The sequence below is a fragment of the Mesoplodon mirus genome (genome assembly GCF_964341445.2).
Source record: "Mesoplodon mirus genome assembly, chromosome: 12".
Classification (NCBI taxonomy): domain Eukaryota; kingdom Metazoa; phylum Chordata; class Mammalia; order Artiodactyla; family Ziphiidae; genus Mesoplodon; species Mesoplodon mirus.
In genome coordinates, this window is record NC_138988.1 from 37,257,873 (window position 1) to 37,274,919 (window position 17,047).

Consider the following 17,047-nt stretch of genomic DNA (forward strand, 5'->3'; position numbering starts at 1 on the left):
GAATGGAAAATGAATACTTATTTATCCATCTAGATTCAACACTTGTTATTAATATTTTGCCATGTTTTCTCTTAGTAGGTAGATGTGGTATATATTTATTTTGTGGAACCATTTGAAAATAAGTTGCAGACATAGCACCCCTAAATACCTTGGCAATCATCCTTCAGGATAAAGACTTTTTTTTGGCCGCATTGCGTGGCTTGCGGGTTCTTAGTTCCCCTACCAGGGATCGAACCCGGGGCCCCAGCAGTGAGAGCGCCAAGTCCTAACCACTGGACCATTGGGGAATTCCTTATTTACTAGTTTTTTGCTTTTGGTCATCCTAGTTGTATGATTGGTGTCTCATTGTGGTTTTGTTTTTCATTTCCCTAATGGCTAATGATGTTGAACATCTTTTCATGTACTTGTTGGCCATTTGTATATCTTCATTGGAGAAATATCTGCTCAAGTCCTTTGCCCATTTTTGAATCAGGTTGTTTTGTCATTGTTGAGTTGTAGGAGTTCTTTATATATTATGGATACTAGATCCTTATCAGATATATGATTTGCAGAGATTTTCTCTGTTCTGTGGGTTGTCTTTTCACTTTCTTGATAATGTACTTTGACGCACAAAAGTTTTAAAAATTGAGGTCCAATTTATCTATTCCCTTGTTGCTTGTACTTTTGATGTCAAATGAAAGTCCCTTGCCAATTTCAAAGTCATGAAGATTTACCTCTAAGAGTTTTATAGTTTAAGCTCTTATATTTAAGTCTTTGATTCATTTGGAGGTAGTTTTTGTACATGGTGTGAGGCAAGGGTCCGACTTCATTCCTTTGTATTTGGATATCCAGTTGTCTCAGCACAATTTGTTGAAAGAACATTGGTCTTTCTAGTAATGGTCTAATGGTCTTTCAACAAATTCTTTCCCTGTTGACTGGTTTTGGCCCACTTGTTGAATATCAATTGACCATAAATGTGAGATTTTATTTCTGGACTCTCAATTCTATTGCATTGGTATGTATGTCTTTCCTTATGACAGTACCATACTGTTTTGATGATCGTACTTTGTAGTTTTGAAGTCAAAAGTGTGAATTCTTTAACTTTCTTCTTTTTCAAGATTGTTTTGGTTATTCAGGATCCCTTGCAGTTACATATAAATTTAGGATTGATGTTTGCACTAATGCAAGAAAGGTCATTAGGATTTTGGTAGGGGTTGTACTGACGGTTGACCACTTTGGAGAGTATTGCCTTCTTAACAATATTAAGTCTTCTAATCCATGAACATAGGATGTCTTTCCATTTATTTAGGTCTTCTCTAATTTATTCTAGCAGTGTTTTGTAATTTTCCTTGTGGAAGTCTTGTGCCTTTTTGGCTTAAATTGATTCCTTAGCATTTTATTCTTTTTAGTGCTATTTTAAGTGAAATTGTTTTCTTAATTTCATATTGGATTGTTTAGTGCTCGTACATAGCAATACAACTAATTTTTGTGTGTTAATCTTGTATCCTGTAACTTTGCTAACTTGTTTATTAACTATAGTTTTTATTTGTAGGTTCTTTAGGACTTACTATATATAGGGTCATGTCGTCTGTGAATAAAGATAATTTTACTTCTTCCTTTCCAACTTGGATGGCTTTTATTTTTCTTGTCTAATTGCTCTGGCTAGAACTCCAGTACAATGTTTAAGTGGTGAAAGCAGGCATCTTTGTCTTATTTCTGATTTTAGGGGGAAAGCTTTCGGTCTTTCACTATTGACTATAATGTTAGCTGTTGGGTTTTTTTTTTTTTTTACGGTACGCGGGCCTCTCACTGTTGTGGCCTCTCCCATTGCAGAGCACAGGCTCCAGACGCGCAGGCTCAGCGGCCACAGGTCACGGGCCTAGCCGCTCTGCGGCATGTGGGATCCTCCCAGACCGGGGCACGAACCCATGTCCCCTGCATCGGCAGGCGGACTCTCAACCACTGCGCCACCAGGGAAGCCCCAGCTGTTGGATTTTATAATTAATGCCCTTACCGTATTGAGGAAGCTCTCTTCTGTTCCCAGTTTATTGAGTGTTTTTATCACAAAAGGGTGTTGGATTTTGTCAGATGCTTTTTCTCTATCAATCACATGATTATTTTTTTTCCCTTCATTTTGTTAATGTATTACTTTAATTGATTTTCATATGTCAAACCACCCTTGTATTCCTGGGTTAAATCCCACTTGGTCATGATATCTAATCCTCTTAATATGCTGCTGCATTCATCTTTCTAGTATTTTGTTAAGGATTTTTGCATCTATTTTCATAAAAGATGTTGGTCTATAGTTTTCTTGTGGTTTTTTTTTTTTTTTTTTTTTGCGGTACGTGGGCCTCTCACTGATGTGGCCTCTCCCGCTGTGGAGCACAGGCTCTGGACGTGCAGGCTCAGCGGCCATGGCTCACAGGCCCAGCCGCTCTGCGGCATGTGGGATCCTCCTGGACCAGGGCACAAACCCGTATCCTCCGCATTGGCAGGCGGACTCTCAACCACTGCGCCACCAGGGAAGCCCTTTTTTTTTTTTTTTTTTTACTTAAAAATTTTTTGATCTTGAATTTTACACTTTTTTTGGTCTTTAAGTGCTTAAATAATGTTGAATTATAATTAGCCATACAAGTCAACAGGTTTTTTTTTTTTCTGGCTCATTTTGAATCAGCCTGGTAAGGTATATACCTTTATACTGCCTATCCTGTTTTCCATGTTCCCATTCCCACAGTAGTCTACCTTAGTTTGCACTTGAAGGTAACACCTGGAGCTACATGACAGAAACAGGCTGCAAAGGTGGACAAGGGGAAGTATGTCCCTCTTGCCTTGATAAATCAGTGCCACACACAGAACCCACATTTTCTGAAGCATTATCTTCATTATAGAGCCGTTTGATCCCATCATAGAAGTCGTCCACTTCCATTTCCTCTACTTTGCATTTAGCAGAGGCATGCTTGCACCCATTGGCAGCTGTGAGATGATGGTAGAAGGCTGCTGTACCTCTGACTGGCACTTCTGGTTTGCTGTTGTCCTTGGAGAAATCTGGGCCTGGGGCAGAGGAGGGATGTAATCTGAATACTCCTTTGTCACAGGTCACCAGGGTGTGCTTGAGGGGATGGTAGACATAAACGGAATTTAGAGGCAGGGAAGACTGCAGAGTAGAAAGGTGATGTGCCACAAGCTCCCGACAGTGGATCAACTGGGAGGTATCTATCTGTGCTTTCTGAAGCAGTTCAATTGTAAGAGGAAGCCAATCAGGAATGAGTTTCTCCATTTCCAAACTAACCATGGCCAGGGCAAGCATGGATCCTTTGAATTGCAGAAGTTGGAATGTGAAGAAAATCCAATTGTGTGGCTGTGTGAAGATCCCAATTCAACTTATCCAGAATAATTCTCTCCATCCTCAGAATTTCAGATGAAGAACATCCACAGAAACTATCTCTTGCCAACACCTTCAGTACTGGTATTCTCTCATCTTCCTCAACAGTCTTGGCAGCTAGGAAAAAACAGCTGATTGCAATACAACTCAGGTATTTTGGGTGGGCCTTTACAGTAGCTAAGAACCTGTCCAAAAGACTGCTGGCCAGAGCAAATGTTTCTGGGTAAAGGTTGAATTGGTACTTGAGTTTGGCCAGCCACTGAATCACTTCATCTCTCTGGGATGGAGAAACATTCTGATTTGTAGGCATTTTCGGCACATTCACTTTCCACATCTGGGCTTCCCTGGAGATTGCCTTTTCCAACAGGAAAGACAATCTCTGGTTTTCCAACGGCCCTGGAAACTTCATGATATCCTTTGGATCTGCCTGCCACCCAGCTTGATGTAGCTACCTTCTCCTCCTCTTCCTCTTCCTCCTCCTCCTCCCCGGCAGAGCTGTAGGCCTCACAGTGGTGACGAGGGGTCATCCGGGGCCCCGTTACCACCTCATTTTCCTCAGCGCACGGCGATGGGGCACGCAGGACGAGGACGGGGCCGACTGAGGAGGCAGAAGAGGGGGAACCGGGCTGGAGGGCGCGGGCGCTGGTGCTCCAGTGGGACGCACGGCTGTGGCCTGTGGGTCGGTCAGCGTATTAGTTCCATGACGCCCCCGGACCTGAGGCCGCCGCCAGTCCCGCTCCTCCAACTGCCGCCGCTTGTGCCCGGGTAGGGAGGGGGTTCCCTCTCGCCATAGGGCGGCGGGGACCGGGGAGAGGCGGGGGGTGAGACCGGCTCTGCCCCTGCCTGGGGGAAGCGCCTCCGAGGGGAAATGGTGAAAGCGGGGGAAAGGGGGAAAAGGAAAAAAAAGGAAGGGGAAAGGGGGGGAAATAAGAAAAAACGAGACAGAGGCGCTGCCGCGTCCGCTCGCGGGGAAGACTCTCTTGTGATGTTTTTATCTGTCTTTGGTGTCAGGGTAATGCTGGCTTTATGTAATAAATTAGGAAGTGTCACTCCTCTTCAATTTTTGGAAGAATTTGAGGATTGATCTTAATTCTTCTTTAAATGTTTGGTAGAATGCACCAGTAAAGCCATCTCTCTCTTGCACTTTTAGGATGTGTCTTAAGAGATTAATTTTGCTGTTACCACATATTACTACTTTGCCCAGTCTCTAGGTCTCTTACCTTAGCATAAAATTTTACTGTTGAAAAAAATTGGTTAAATTATTGCCCCTCTCTACCCCCTGGCTAATACTCCTCCAGATTGGCAAGGTCATAAAAATGAGGAAAGACTCAAAAACTGTCAGAGACCAGAGGACACTAGGGAGACATGACAACTAAACGACATGTAGTAGCCTGGATGAGATATTGGAACAGAAAAAGGACGTGAATGGAAAAACTGGTGAAATCTGAATCAAGTCTGGAGTTTAGTTAAGATAATGTACCAGTTTTTGGTTTCTTAATTTTTACACCATATCACTATAAAATAAGATAACATTAGGGGAACCTGAACTGAGTGAGGGGTATATGGGAATTCTCCCTACTATCTTTGCAACTTTTTTTTTTTTTAACAAATCTATAATTATTCCTATTAAATTTATTTTTTTGTTTTGTTTTGTTTTTTTGCGGTACGCGGGCCTCCCACTGTTGTGGCCTCTCCCGTTGCGGAGCACAGGCTCCGGACGTGCAGGCTCAGTGGCCATGGCTCACGGGCCCAGCCGCTCTGCGGCATGTGGGATCTTCCCGGACCGGGGCACGAACCCGTGTCCCCTGCATCGGCAGGCGGACTCTCAACCACTGCGCCACCAGGGAAGCCCTTAAATTTATTTTTAAAAATGCATATATAGTTAGTAGATTGCAGTCAGAAATACAGCCTAGGTCTTCTCAAGTTAAGGTCAGAAATCCATATTAGTTGGTCACATCTGTAGTATATCTTTGGCTAGAAAGACTGAAAATGTGGATTCTTTGTAGAAAAGCATTTTAACTTTTTTTTTTCTTTTTTGGAAGTATTTGTTCTTTGGAGTCGGGTAGCTCAGGTGACATGAATCACTCTACTATTAGAATTGCGTCAATTTGATTAAAACATAAATGTTTAAAATTTAGAGAATTGGTGGTAAATATATTTCTTTTGGTCTTATGGTAGAAGAGTGAACAATAATCCTAGATGAGCTAGTAATGCCTTTGTGGACTGAAAATTTTTACAGAACAGTTACTGTTTCTGTGAAAATACACATTTTGCATGGCAGGATTTGACATTTTGATCCTAAGACTGCTTTGGCAAAGAAGTTGATCTGTAAACCATCTAAACGTTTGGGTCTCATTTATTCCTTTTGGAGTCCCTTATAAACCTCTCTTCCCTGTGTGGATGTCACATGTGGCTCCTTCAGAGCCTGTCTCACCTCCCTGTCCTTCTGTACCCCTGGGCTGATCACTCAACCCAGCAAATTTTTCTGCCTTTCTCCAGCCTCTTCTCCTTCCAGAACATCAGCTGTGAGACAGATTAGGAAGGCTGAAGGACGAATGGGTTTATAATATTCTTTCTCAGCTTTCACGTTGGTAATGATATCCACTTCAGTTCTTGATCTGTTGTTAAGAATTAACAGGAATGTGTTGCTTATCTTTCATAGAACTTTCCCTGAAGACTTAGAAGAGCAAAATATTACTGGGAGTAGTTTTTGCTGTATTCTGTATTTAAAAAAAAAAAAGCCTCAATGGTTTGGACCTCAGAGATCTAGACTTGGGATTATTATACATGTGGTGTATAGGTACAGGTTGTAGAGTTCCTTTGAAACCTTTCGTAAGCTGAAATGACTTGAAGAGGCAATCACCTTAGGACACATCTTGCTCACGGATGCACAGCAATTGAGATAAAGCACAGATGCTTACAGGCACAGTTCAAAGCTGTAGCAGCTTGCTGCTGAGTGTAGTTCCCATGGAAGGAGCTTGGGGCCACTCTCACTGCTTTGGGGTGCACACTGCCTTTATAATGGCTCGCTGCAAAGCAAACACAGCACTGTTTTTGCTTTTTGCCTTTTTTCGTAAAAGCAGAAGTCCTCTTCAGATTTCTTTGGGTTAACAAAACCAGATACTAGTGTAGTTCTTTCATAAAAATGAAGTGGCATAAAGCGAACTTCTCTGAAAAGCAGGGATACCTGTATGTGTGTTTCTGAGGGGAGAAAGGAACCATAGGTTTTGTCTGATTCTCGGGAATTCCTGATCCTAGAAAGGTTAAGAATCATGATTTTGATCCAGTACCCTGTCTCATTTGACAGTCTAGCAAACTGAGGTTGAGAGAGATGAAAAGACTTGTCATGACTTGATGAGTATCCAGGCTCCCAATCCTGGGTTTCCCACTGTACCACAAATAAAATTATCTAAAGGGTCCAAGGGTTAAATTTCCCATGCTTTTAGTTATTTCCCTTGCTTGCTCATCCCTTTTTTCCTCCCTCCTCACTTTTCTTTTCATAGGAAGTATGTCAAGTTTATTTGCCTGTGTTCATTTGTGTGTTTGTGGTTTTTTTTTTTTTTTTTTGCTTCCTTAGGCCAAGTCATGACTACAGTAGCGGTACATGTGGACTCCAAAGCTGAGCTCACTACCCTGCTGGAGCAGTGGGAAAAGGAACATGGCAGTGGGCAGGACATGGTACCTATCCTTACCAGGTATGAACAATTAAGTTTTTTTTTTTTAAAAAAAGGAAAAATTGGGAATTCCCTGGCAGTCCACTGCCGTGGGCCCAGGTTCAATCCCTGGTTGGGGAACCAAGATCCTGCAAGCCACACAGCCTGGCCAAAAAAAAAAAAAAAGGAAAAATTGGAGCATGTTATAGAACGTTTTCACTTTGTGAATTCTTTTTGTTTTTTTTCCATAGAAGTTTTTTTAATGATTGTACTTAATAAAATATTTGTTTGCAGGAAGAAAAAAATTTCCCCAAAACTAGAAAAGCATTTTTAAAACAATTTTTCAAATTACAATGTTAAACTCATCTCCAGCTCTGTAAAAGTATATGACACGAGATCTTTAAAGTTTCACTGCATTTTAGGATTGTTCTTGGAAAAGATACTCTGCCAGAAAATCAGTGGGGTCATTGGGTCTGACCTTAACAACACTCATTCAGACCCTGCATAAGTGTTGGCATAACGTAGGCCATTAAATAGTTTCTCAAGAGAATAGAATGGGCCTTCAGTAATTCTTTTTCTTCTCTTTTCAGTTCCTCTAGTTTATTCTCACTTCTCAGAGCAAAATAATTTCTGCCTGCCCAGATGAAGCAAAGTGAGAGAGGGGAAGGAAGGAAGGAAGGAAGGAAGGGAGGAAGGGAGAGAGGGAGGAAAGAGAGAGAGACAGAAAGGCAGAAGGAAAGAAGGAAGGAAAGAAAGGAGGAAGGAAGGAAGGCTCACTTCATGAATTCTCAATCTATTTTTTTTCCCTGTCAGAACTAGTCTTTTATCTCTCTACTTCTTGAACCTTTTAAAATTTCTTCCCTTTCCTCTCAGGCCCTTTTGTTGTCATTCTCTTTCCTAGGTTCTTCTCCTGCCAGTGTTTTAGCGCCAAGGTTTTGTTTGTGGTTCTCTTCTCTCTTCACCCTAAGTAGTCTACCTAGATAGTTTCATCTCTGTCCATGATTTAAAAAACTATTCTCATGTTAACTTTCAAATTTCTATTTTCACTTCAGACTCCTCTTTTTAAAAATTTCAGACCCATTTCTCAGCTGATTGGTGTACACATGTTTACCTGGTTATTCCACAGACACCTGAAACATACTGTGTTCAAAATAAAGTTTACCATCTTCATCCTACCTCCCTCTTCATTCACAGTTTGTGCTTTTGTACTCCCTGCCTTGGTGTAAATAGTTATAAACTAAAAACTGAAAACCATTCTCCCTAGTGTATTCCTTTACTAGCACAACTTAGTCACCAAGCCCTGAGGGTTTCTGCTTCCTCTTCTTCCCCATTCCCACTTCTTTTATTAGGTATTGATCATGTCTTGACTGGCTCATTAGACAGTGTGCATTATCCCTCTGTCTGCAGTTTACCCTCTTCTAATATATCATCCCCTTTGCTGAAAGATTTATCTTTTTCATACACAGATCTGATTGTCATAACTCAGCTCATAATTCTTCCCTGGCACCCTTTTCCTTCAGAATGAAATGTAATTTAGAGTGGCCTATGAGGCCATTTATGATTTAGTCTGTACTTCCTTTTTCTGCCTCATAGTGTTGTTCTTCAGAGAGGAATAGAACCATATTTTCCAGTGTCTTTGTGCCTTTACACTTGCTGTTTCTTTGGCCTGAAATGCCTTTCCTTGGTATATCTGCCTGGCAAGCTCTAGTCCTTTCAGGAAGCAGTTCAAGAATCATGTCTGTAAATACCATATGATATCACTTATATGTAAAATCTGAAATATGACACAAATGTAAAATCTGAAATATGACACAAATGAACCTGTCTGTGAAACAGAAATGGAATCATGGACATAGAGAACAGACTGGTGGTTGCCAAGCGGGTTGGGGGAGGGATGGAGTGGGAGGTTGGGATTAGCAGATGTAAGCTTTTATATATAGAATGGATAAACAACCAGGTCCTACTGTATAGCACAGAGAATTATATTTAATATCCTGTGATAAACCATAATAGAAAAGAATATTTGAAAAAAGAACGTATGTATATGTATATATATGTATAATTGAATCACTTTGCTGTACAGCAGTAATTAACACAACATTGTAAATCAGCTATACTTCAGTTAAAAAAAATCTTCCCCCCATTTTAATTACCAGTTGTATTATAATTATCTTTTTACATGTGTCTCCTCACTAAATTGTAAGTTTTTATTTAAGTCAGGTACTACTCATTTTTATTGGTGTCTCCTGTTTCCTCAGACACTGACTTGCCCAATGCTTGGTACATAATAAACTGTGTGGGACATAATTTTATTGAATGAATGTGTTAAGGAAGAGGAGAAAGTGAAAAAAAAAGGCTGGGTTGGGATGCCCATGGTTTTTCTGAGCAGGAAGCCTCTGGAACATGGGACTCTTTAACATGTAATCTGTGATATCATAGCAGAGAAAAAATTTGTTTATGCAATGATCTATTCTCTAGGGATAAAGAGAACTATGATCTTATGAAAGTTTATTAAACAGGGATAAATGCTTTGTTCATAATTGCTCTTGATAGATGGGGAACATGTGAAAGTACAGTTTTTTTTTTAGAGAAAGGATTATTGCTGACTGGTGGAAAGTGGATTTTCATTTGTAGAGGCATTGGAGATTAAGAACTATTAATCGCAAGCTACTTGAAGTGCAGCCACAGTGAACTAAAGAATCTTAAGTATTGTGCATTTAATGTGTGTGGATTATTGATTGATGTACCTTTGAAAGGAGGAGAGAGTCATAAATGGGGATGATAGTGTTAGTGGTAGATTCATTTAATTGCTCAAAAGATATAAAATATAAAGTATTTTTTAATACTTTATTTTCGGGAATTCCCTGGCGGTCCAGTGGTTAGGACTCAGTGCTTCCACTGCTGGGGCCCGTGTTCAATCCCTGGGCAGGGAACTAAGATCCTGCAAGCTGCGTGGTGAGGCCAAAAAACCCCAAAAACCAAAAAAATTTATTTTCAGGATTATTTCATATTAATTATCATATTTGACCCTGAACTTTGTCATTATGCTATGGTATTCAGCAGTGCAAAGCCTAAATGGAGGGACCCTATCTTCAAGGAGATAACCATCTGGGAGGCAACTAATGGCTCCAAAAAATACATAGTAGTACAAAATAGTATATAATGAAGTGCTAGATTGGCAGTGTGGTTTGTAAATATTCTAGGGGTTAGGAGAATGGAAAGAATTTGAATGATTCCATTTCTTCTATTCATTCAACAAATGTTTGGGGACCTTTTGTGTGTCAGAACTGTAGGAGACACTTCTCTGAACCTTATTTTCTTCATTTGTCACTAAAAGTATGGGAGCTACATTGTTAAAAGATAGCCATCCTCTGAGCTGCTTGCAAAAGACTATAGGACTTCCCTGGTGGTGCAGTGGTTAAGAATCCGCCTGCAATGCAGGGGACACGGGTTCGATCCCAGGTCTGGGAAGATCCCACGTGCTTCGGAGCAACTAAACCCATGCACCACAACTACTGAGCCTGCGCTCTAGGGCCCGTGTGCTGCAACTACTGAAGCCCGCGCACCTAGAGCCCATGCTCCAGAACAAGAGAGAAGCCACCGCAACGAGAAGCCCGCGCACCACAACAAAGAGTACCCCCCTGCTTGCCGCAGCTAGAGAAAGCCTGTGTGCAGCAACAAAGACCCAACGTGGCCAAAACAAACAAAAAAACAAAACAAAAAAACCCAAAAGACTATAGCCAGGCAGTAGAAAGCTAAGGTAAAAATACTGGGTTTTAACACCAATTCCAGTGGGCTTTCCAGTGTAGGATGTGGTAAAGGTTCCTTGGAACAGGGACTTGAAAGTTGGTAGAATATACCTTGATTGAAAGCAGAGACAAGGTTTTCTAGGAAAAGTTCAAATGTGACTGAAAAATGTACCTAGGGTAGAATGAACTGGGGCATGTTTTTGTGGCAGTGAGGAAATGGGCCCCACCAGAGTGGAGGGTGAATATAAGGTAGGAATGGAAGATAAAGTTATATGGAGCAAGATCTTAAAAAGATCTTTAAGGTTAGACTGGGACTTTAAGAGACAGTAGGATGAATTCAAAGTATAGTTTTTTCTAAATGGGGCAAAACTCTTACCATCCTTCAAATTGTGGGTCTCTTAGTTCACTGGCTATTTCCTAAAGTATCTTCACATCTGTCATCCCTCTCACCCTGCAAACTGGCTTCAGTTTGGGTGTTTTGGTGTATTGCATGAAAAGCAAATGAATTTCAGACCTACCTACTCCTTTACTGACTATTTTTTAAAATGATCTTTTGACTATTTTCCTAAGAAAAATGTGCAACTCTATAACTTGATTGACTTTATTTTTGATGTTGTTTTATTTATTATAATTAAGACTGACTTAATTCTGTGAAAAAGGACTGGCATTGTGCCAAGCTATATGAGCTTAACCCATGTTTTGTGGGTTTTTTTTTAATATTATTGAGATATAATTTATAGTCCACCCACGGTTGCTTGACTGTGGATGTGGAGGGCCAACTGTACTATGCCATTTTATACAAAGGACTTGAGCATTAGAGGATTTTAGTATCCCTGGGAGGTCCTGGAACCAATTCCCTGTGGATACTGAGGGATGGATTGTTTACTTATAAAATCATCACCTAGATCAAATTATAGAACTTGAGTACTACCTCCAGAAGGCTCCCTCCTGCCCCACTGCATCAATATCTACCTTAGATTAATTCGTTTTCTATTTGTTATTGATTCCCAGTTTCCGTAGGAACACCACCTAAATAGCTCTGACTTAAGTTCTGTTTTAAGCAGACTATATATATTAACTTTAGCTTCAGGGAAACTGTAAGATAGGGACTGTTATCCTCATTTTACAGATTAGGCGCAGAGAGGTTAAATAACTTGACCGAAGCCACAAACAGGGGAGGAGATATGATTTGAACACTGGCCATCTGGCTCCAGAGTCAATGTTTTTAACTTCTGCTGTGCTATATTGCTTAGTTTCCACTGAAGATACTAGGAGATCTTATAATATGTAATTTAAAATACATTTTATGTGATCATCCTTTGTGGCAAAGAGAGTTTTCATAGTTTAGGGGGAAAGGTAGAAAAGGTAGAAATACTTTTGAGGCTTGATGGGGAAAAGTATACCAGAGCGGGCGAGAATTTTTGCAGGGAGCTTAACCCTTAAGACTAGAAAGTATGGTTTTGTGGAAATAAAGCATGCAGGAAAATTTGAGTTAGGATAGAGCATCCTAGATACTGGAGAGCATGAAAGCCTTTTATTTGATTGTCATTATAATAGATTAAAATTTCAGTCCTTAGGGTACTCAGAAAGTGATTTTTCTTATTTCAAAAAAAATGTGTGAATAAAAAAGAACAGTTGATATAATGCAACAACATGGATGACTCAACGTGCTGAGTGAAAGAAGTCAAACATACAAAGAGTATATGTGGAGCTTCCCTGGTCGTGCAGTGGTTAAGAATCCGCTTGCCAATGCAGGGGACACGGGTTCCATCCCTGTTCCGGGAAGATCCCACATGCCGTGGAGCAACTAAGCCCGTACGCCACAACTACTGAGCCTGCGCTCTAGAGCCCACGAGCCACAACTACTGAAGCCTGCATGCCTAGAGCCTGTGCTCCGCAGCAAGAGAAGCCCACGCACCACAACGAAGAGTAGCCCCCGCTCGCTGCAACTAGAGAAAGCCCGCACACAGCAGTGAAGACCCAACGCAGCCAAAAGTAAATAAATAAATAAAATAAATTAAAAAAAAAAGAGTATATGTGATTCATTTATATGAAATTGTAGAACAGGCAAAACTAATCTTTAGTGAGAAAAAGTAGGTGAGTGGTTGCTTAGGGCAGGGGTGGGAACCTGGGTGGGTGGAAGAATGTTACACACTGAGGTAACAGCACCTAGAAAGGCCCTGAAGCAGTTACGAGTTTGGACTCTGAAGAGCAGGGAAGGCCAGGTGACTGTAGCTTAATAAAGGAGGGGTGGAAGAGTACAAGAAGTGGTCATAGATGCAGACAAAAGCCAGGTTACTGTAAACCTTGTAGTGCTTGGGTTTAATTTAAGTTGAGGTTAAGTCATTGAAGGTTGGAGGTGTATTGTGTCAGGTCAAGAATGGAAGCAAGAAACAAGGAGACCAGGGAAAAGCCTATTGCAGGTAGTCCAGAAGTTGATAAAGGTGGTCTGGACAAGGGTAGGAGTGGTCAAGATTTAAGGACATGATTGAAGTCAGGAGATATTTTGTAGGTAGAGCTTATAGGAATTATTGCTGTGGGGGATGGGGAGAAAAGGAAGGTTTTAATGATGACTCCTTGTTTTTGGCTTCTGAGGGGATAGTGCTATTTTTTGAGACAAGAGTTGCAGAGAAGAATGAATTTGGGAGTGGAAATTGTTTTATGAGATAGTTGTTTAGATCTTTATGTTTGTTAAGAAAATACCCTTTTTCTAATTTTTTGCTTTTATTTTGTACCTTGATTGTTTAATTGACTGTTGTAGGTAGTGATACATTTTTTTTTGTATGCTTGTCTAGAACTGACCCTGTCTTCTCTTTGTGCTAGGATGTCTGAATTGATTGAAAAAGAAACTGAGGAATATCGTAAGGGGGATCCAGACCCATTTGATGATCGACATCCCGGTGAGACTGTGTTCTCTTAAGCCTGGCTCTAATTTTCTTACAAAAGAAAACTGCTTAGGGCTTCCCTGGTGGCGCAGTGGTTGAGGGTCCGCCTGCCGATGCAGGGGACGCGGGTTCGTGCCCGGGTCTGGGAAGATCCCACATGCCGCGGAGCGGCTAGGCCCGTGAGCCGTGGCCACTGAGCCTGTGCATCCGGAGCCTATGCTCCGCAATGGGAGAGGCCACAACAGAGGCCCACGTACCGCAAAAACAAACAAACAAACAAAAAAACCAGACAAAAAAAACTGCTTAATAGAAGGAATATTTTTCAATTGAAATAGAATTTATTTGTTAAAATATTGCTCAGGGTGGGGGCAGAGAGGAAAAATAAATTCCTGGAAAAATGGAAATACTTTTAATATTTAGCTATTAAATGGAAGATTACTATTACTAGAAACTAACTTAAAGGAACTAAATTATATAGATATACCTTATTGACTCAGTTGATATGATTACAAAGATTTAAAAAGAGAAAAATGTTCTCTCTTTCTGACTTTTAAACCAAAAGATGTTATCCTCTGTGCCTTCATTCTTCTAACAACAATAATTATCCTTTTACTAACGGGGAGATGTGGTTGAGAATGCATTCAGTGCCTTGCTTTTAGTTATGTAATTGATGCTTGGAACCTTGAATAATGAATGAATGGATTTCTTGATGTCTACTTAAGTGTTCCAACAGCTAAGATATGCCATCTCATGTTAATGTGGTTTTCTTTTGGGCTAATTTAATTAGAGCCATGACAAACCAGCCTGCTTTGGCATGGAATTTGCTATAATACAGAACTGTATGGGACTTGAGACTGCTATTTTATGTTCTCAATAAGGTAGAGTACCAGTGGGCAAAGCTTATGTCGTGTGGGCCCACACTGCATATAAAATTTCTCTTTATAAAACCAGGAGTCCTTTTTGGAGAGAAGAGTCTGAGATTTTGTATGTGGAGAGATAGTGAGATTGAGTGGGACTTATAAAAATAAGAACATTGTATATCCACCCAAATGTTCCAGGGTTTATTTCTGTTTCTTAGACTTTTATTCCCAAATGTAAGTAAGCTAAGCATTTCAGATTGAGTGTCCAGTTGTTTATGTGATGTTACCTGCTGCTCTTGTCCTAGACATCCCCACTTGTGACTTTGAGAACGGCTATTGAACTCACATCTTCAGTAAGGCAATCAGAGCGTGAAATAGTCGGAAAGTGAAAAGAAATTAAGTTAATTCATGGGATTGTGAAAAGAATTAAAGAGATGATCATGCTTAGTGACATTGCCTTGGAAAGGATAAAATGATAACGAGGAAGAAGGGAGAGAAGAATGCCTTTTTTTTCAGTAGAAATTTAAAGACAGTTTTTTTCCTTCCTAACTCTTATGTTAAGTCATATTTGTCATTAGGCATAATTTCTATTAATAAAAATAGGGGTCACAGTTTCATCTTTTATAAAGAGAGAAAGTTAAGTAATCTGAAGTCCACGTTTGTTTTTATGTTACCATTCTCTAGCTTCTGTTTTTGTGAATTACTTTGGGATATTAATTACAGCTTGGTAAAAACTTTATATTAGCAGCTTATATCTTTTCTTCATCCTAAATTGTATCCTTTGACTAAATTTGCCACTCTGAAAGGAAAATTAAATTGATGATAGCTCTTTTAAAAGCGAACCAGTAATTTTCCCAACCATTAACTAATTCTTTTACATTTAGGCTGTGTGTTGAGTAAGTCCTAAGTTCCTGGCCTCCTTTCTTTCCCCAGGAGCTCGGAAGTTAAGATGACCAAGTTTATTTTATCTTAAGAGTTGGTGATTGCTTGGTGGGATTCCCCCTGTCCCCCAAACCTGGAGTGTCATTACAGGTTTGAGGACACATCTCTGCTGCTGTTGGCATTATAGTTGAGAGATTGGACTGGAGCCTATCTTCTCCAGGCCACTGATCAAAAGAAGCTGTGCTTCCTTCCTTTCTTTGTCTGGGAAGTCATGGGTTTTCATTCTCTTAGGCTCCTTTATGATTCTTTTGTAGACCTTATATACTCTTAGTGATGCTGGTCTGGGTCTAGTGCTCATTTATTTAATTCAGCATTGATGTGTAGGCAATACACTGGGAGATGGGAATGTTAGCAGTGTCTCAAATTTTTTAGTTATTTTTAATTTTAAAGAATGTTCCTTATGAAATCTGATTCATCAAAAGAATCTTTTCTTTGTTTCTGTTAATTTTTGCTGGCCTTTTAATAGTACTTACAACAACGCAGGTGCCTTTCCAGAGGTTTGAGTTGCTTGACTGGGATGACTTACTCATTCCTTTGTTTGTTCCTCCCCTCTTCTTTTGGTAGGTCGAGCTGATCCAGAGTGTATGCTGGGCCACTTGCTGAGAATACTCTTCAAGAATGATGATTTCATGAATGCAGTAGGTTTGCTTCTTACTTTTCTCCAGAGATTATCATCAGCAGATGCTGTACCTTTATTGTTTTTTTGTAAATAGTCTGTTTTCTCCTGAGGCCTTGACAAAGTTGGGAATAGAGTGGGTAGCTTTTTAAATTTGGCATTGGTTCAGTGAAATAGACTAATCATGGACTCCTTTATTACCAAAGTCCTGGTTGTGGCCAAGGTGTTTTCTCTTTGGTGTGTACTTTGTTCAGTTGAATATTGGTGAGGGTTCCCAAGGCATCTGTGCTCATTCTGGGGTGAGATGATTTTGAGTTTGGGAATATAGGAGTTCTCTTGGGTTCCTGAATAGAAAAGTAAGAGTGATACATACCGTATGATTCTGCACTGACACTATGGGTGTGTGCATCGGGCATGTGGAGGGAGAGAAAGGTGCCTTATTTAACTCCGGCCTGCTGAGGAGTAAATGAGGGTAAAAAAAAAAAAAAAAAGTATGTATTACAGCTCCTGAACATAGTAATTATTCAATAAATTGTGACTATTAGGTTTGATTTTGGAGGTGGAATAGCATGATGCTTGAGAGCATGGGCTTTGGGGTCCATGTTTTGGGTTTAAGTGCAGCTCCACTCTTCATTGACATTTTGATCTTTAGGCAACTTAAGCCTCTCCAAGCTTTATTTTCTCAAAGCTTTATTTGCCTAATCTATAAAATAGGGATGATAGTTCTTACCTTAAAATGTTTTTGTAATCCTTGAATGAAATTAAGCCTGAAAAGTGCTTAGTGCAGAACCTGGCACATGAGGGCTCAGTAATTATTAGCTATTATTTTTATCTGTGTTATATTAATTCCCAATTTTATTTCTTTATCACTGGTGTCTCTTCTCTGCTTCAGATCACTTCCAGCTGCCTTCTAGACGTTCCCACATGGATATTTCCCACAGGCACCTTGAATTCTGCATGTCTAATTGTTTGCCCCACAAT

General features: G+C 40.2%; 1 protein-coding gene and 1 pseudogene across 2 annotated transcripts in view; one reads left to right on the forward strand and one right to left on the reverse strand.

The window, feature by feature from the left end:
* DCAF1 (DDB1 and CUL4 associated factor 1) overlaps positions 1–17,047 on the forward strand; it is a 75,097-nt gene that overhangs the window by 2,485 nt on the left and 55,565 nt on the right. Inside the window, exons 2-4 of the mRNA XM_082638635.1 lie at positions 6,939–7,056; positions 13,587–13,663; positions 16,015–16,088. Of these exons, the coding sequence (XP_082494761.1) occupies positions 6,947–7,056; positions 13,587–13,663; positions 16,015–16,088 (261 nt within the window). The 5' untranslated portion in view covers positions 6,939–6,946. The remainder of the gene's footprint in view (positions 1–6,938; positions 7,057–13,586; positions 13,664–16,014; positions 16,089–17,047) is intronic.
* LOC309813538 (cyclin-I-like) lies at positions 2,180–4,224 on the reverse strand (annotated as a pseudogene). The gene has a single exon. The product of its transcript is annotated as a cyclin-I-like (transcript).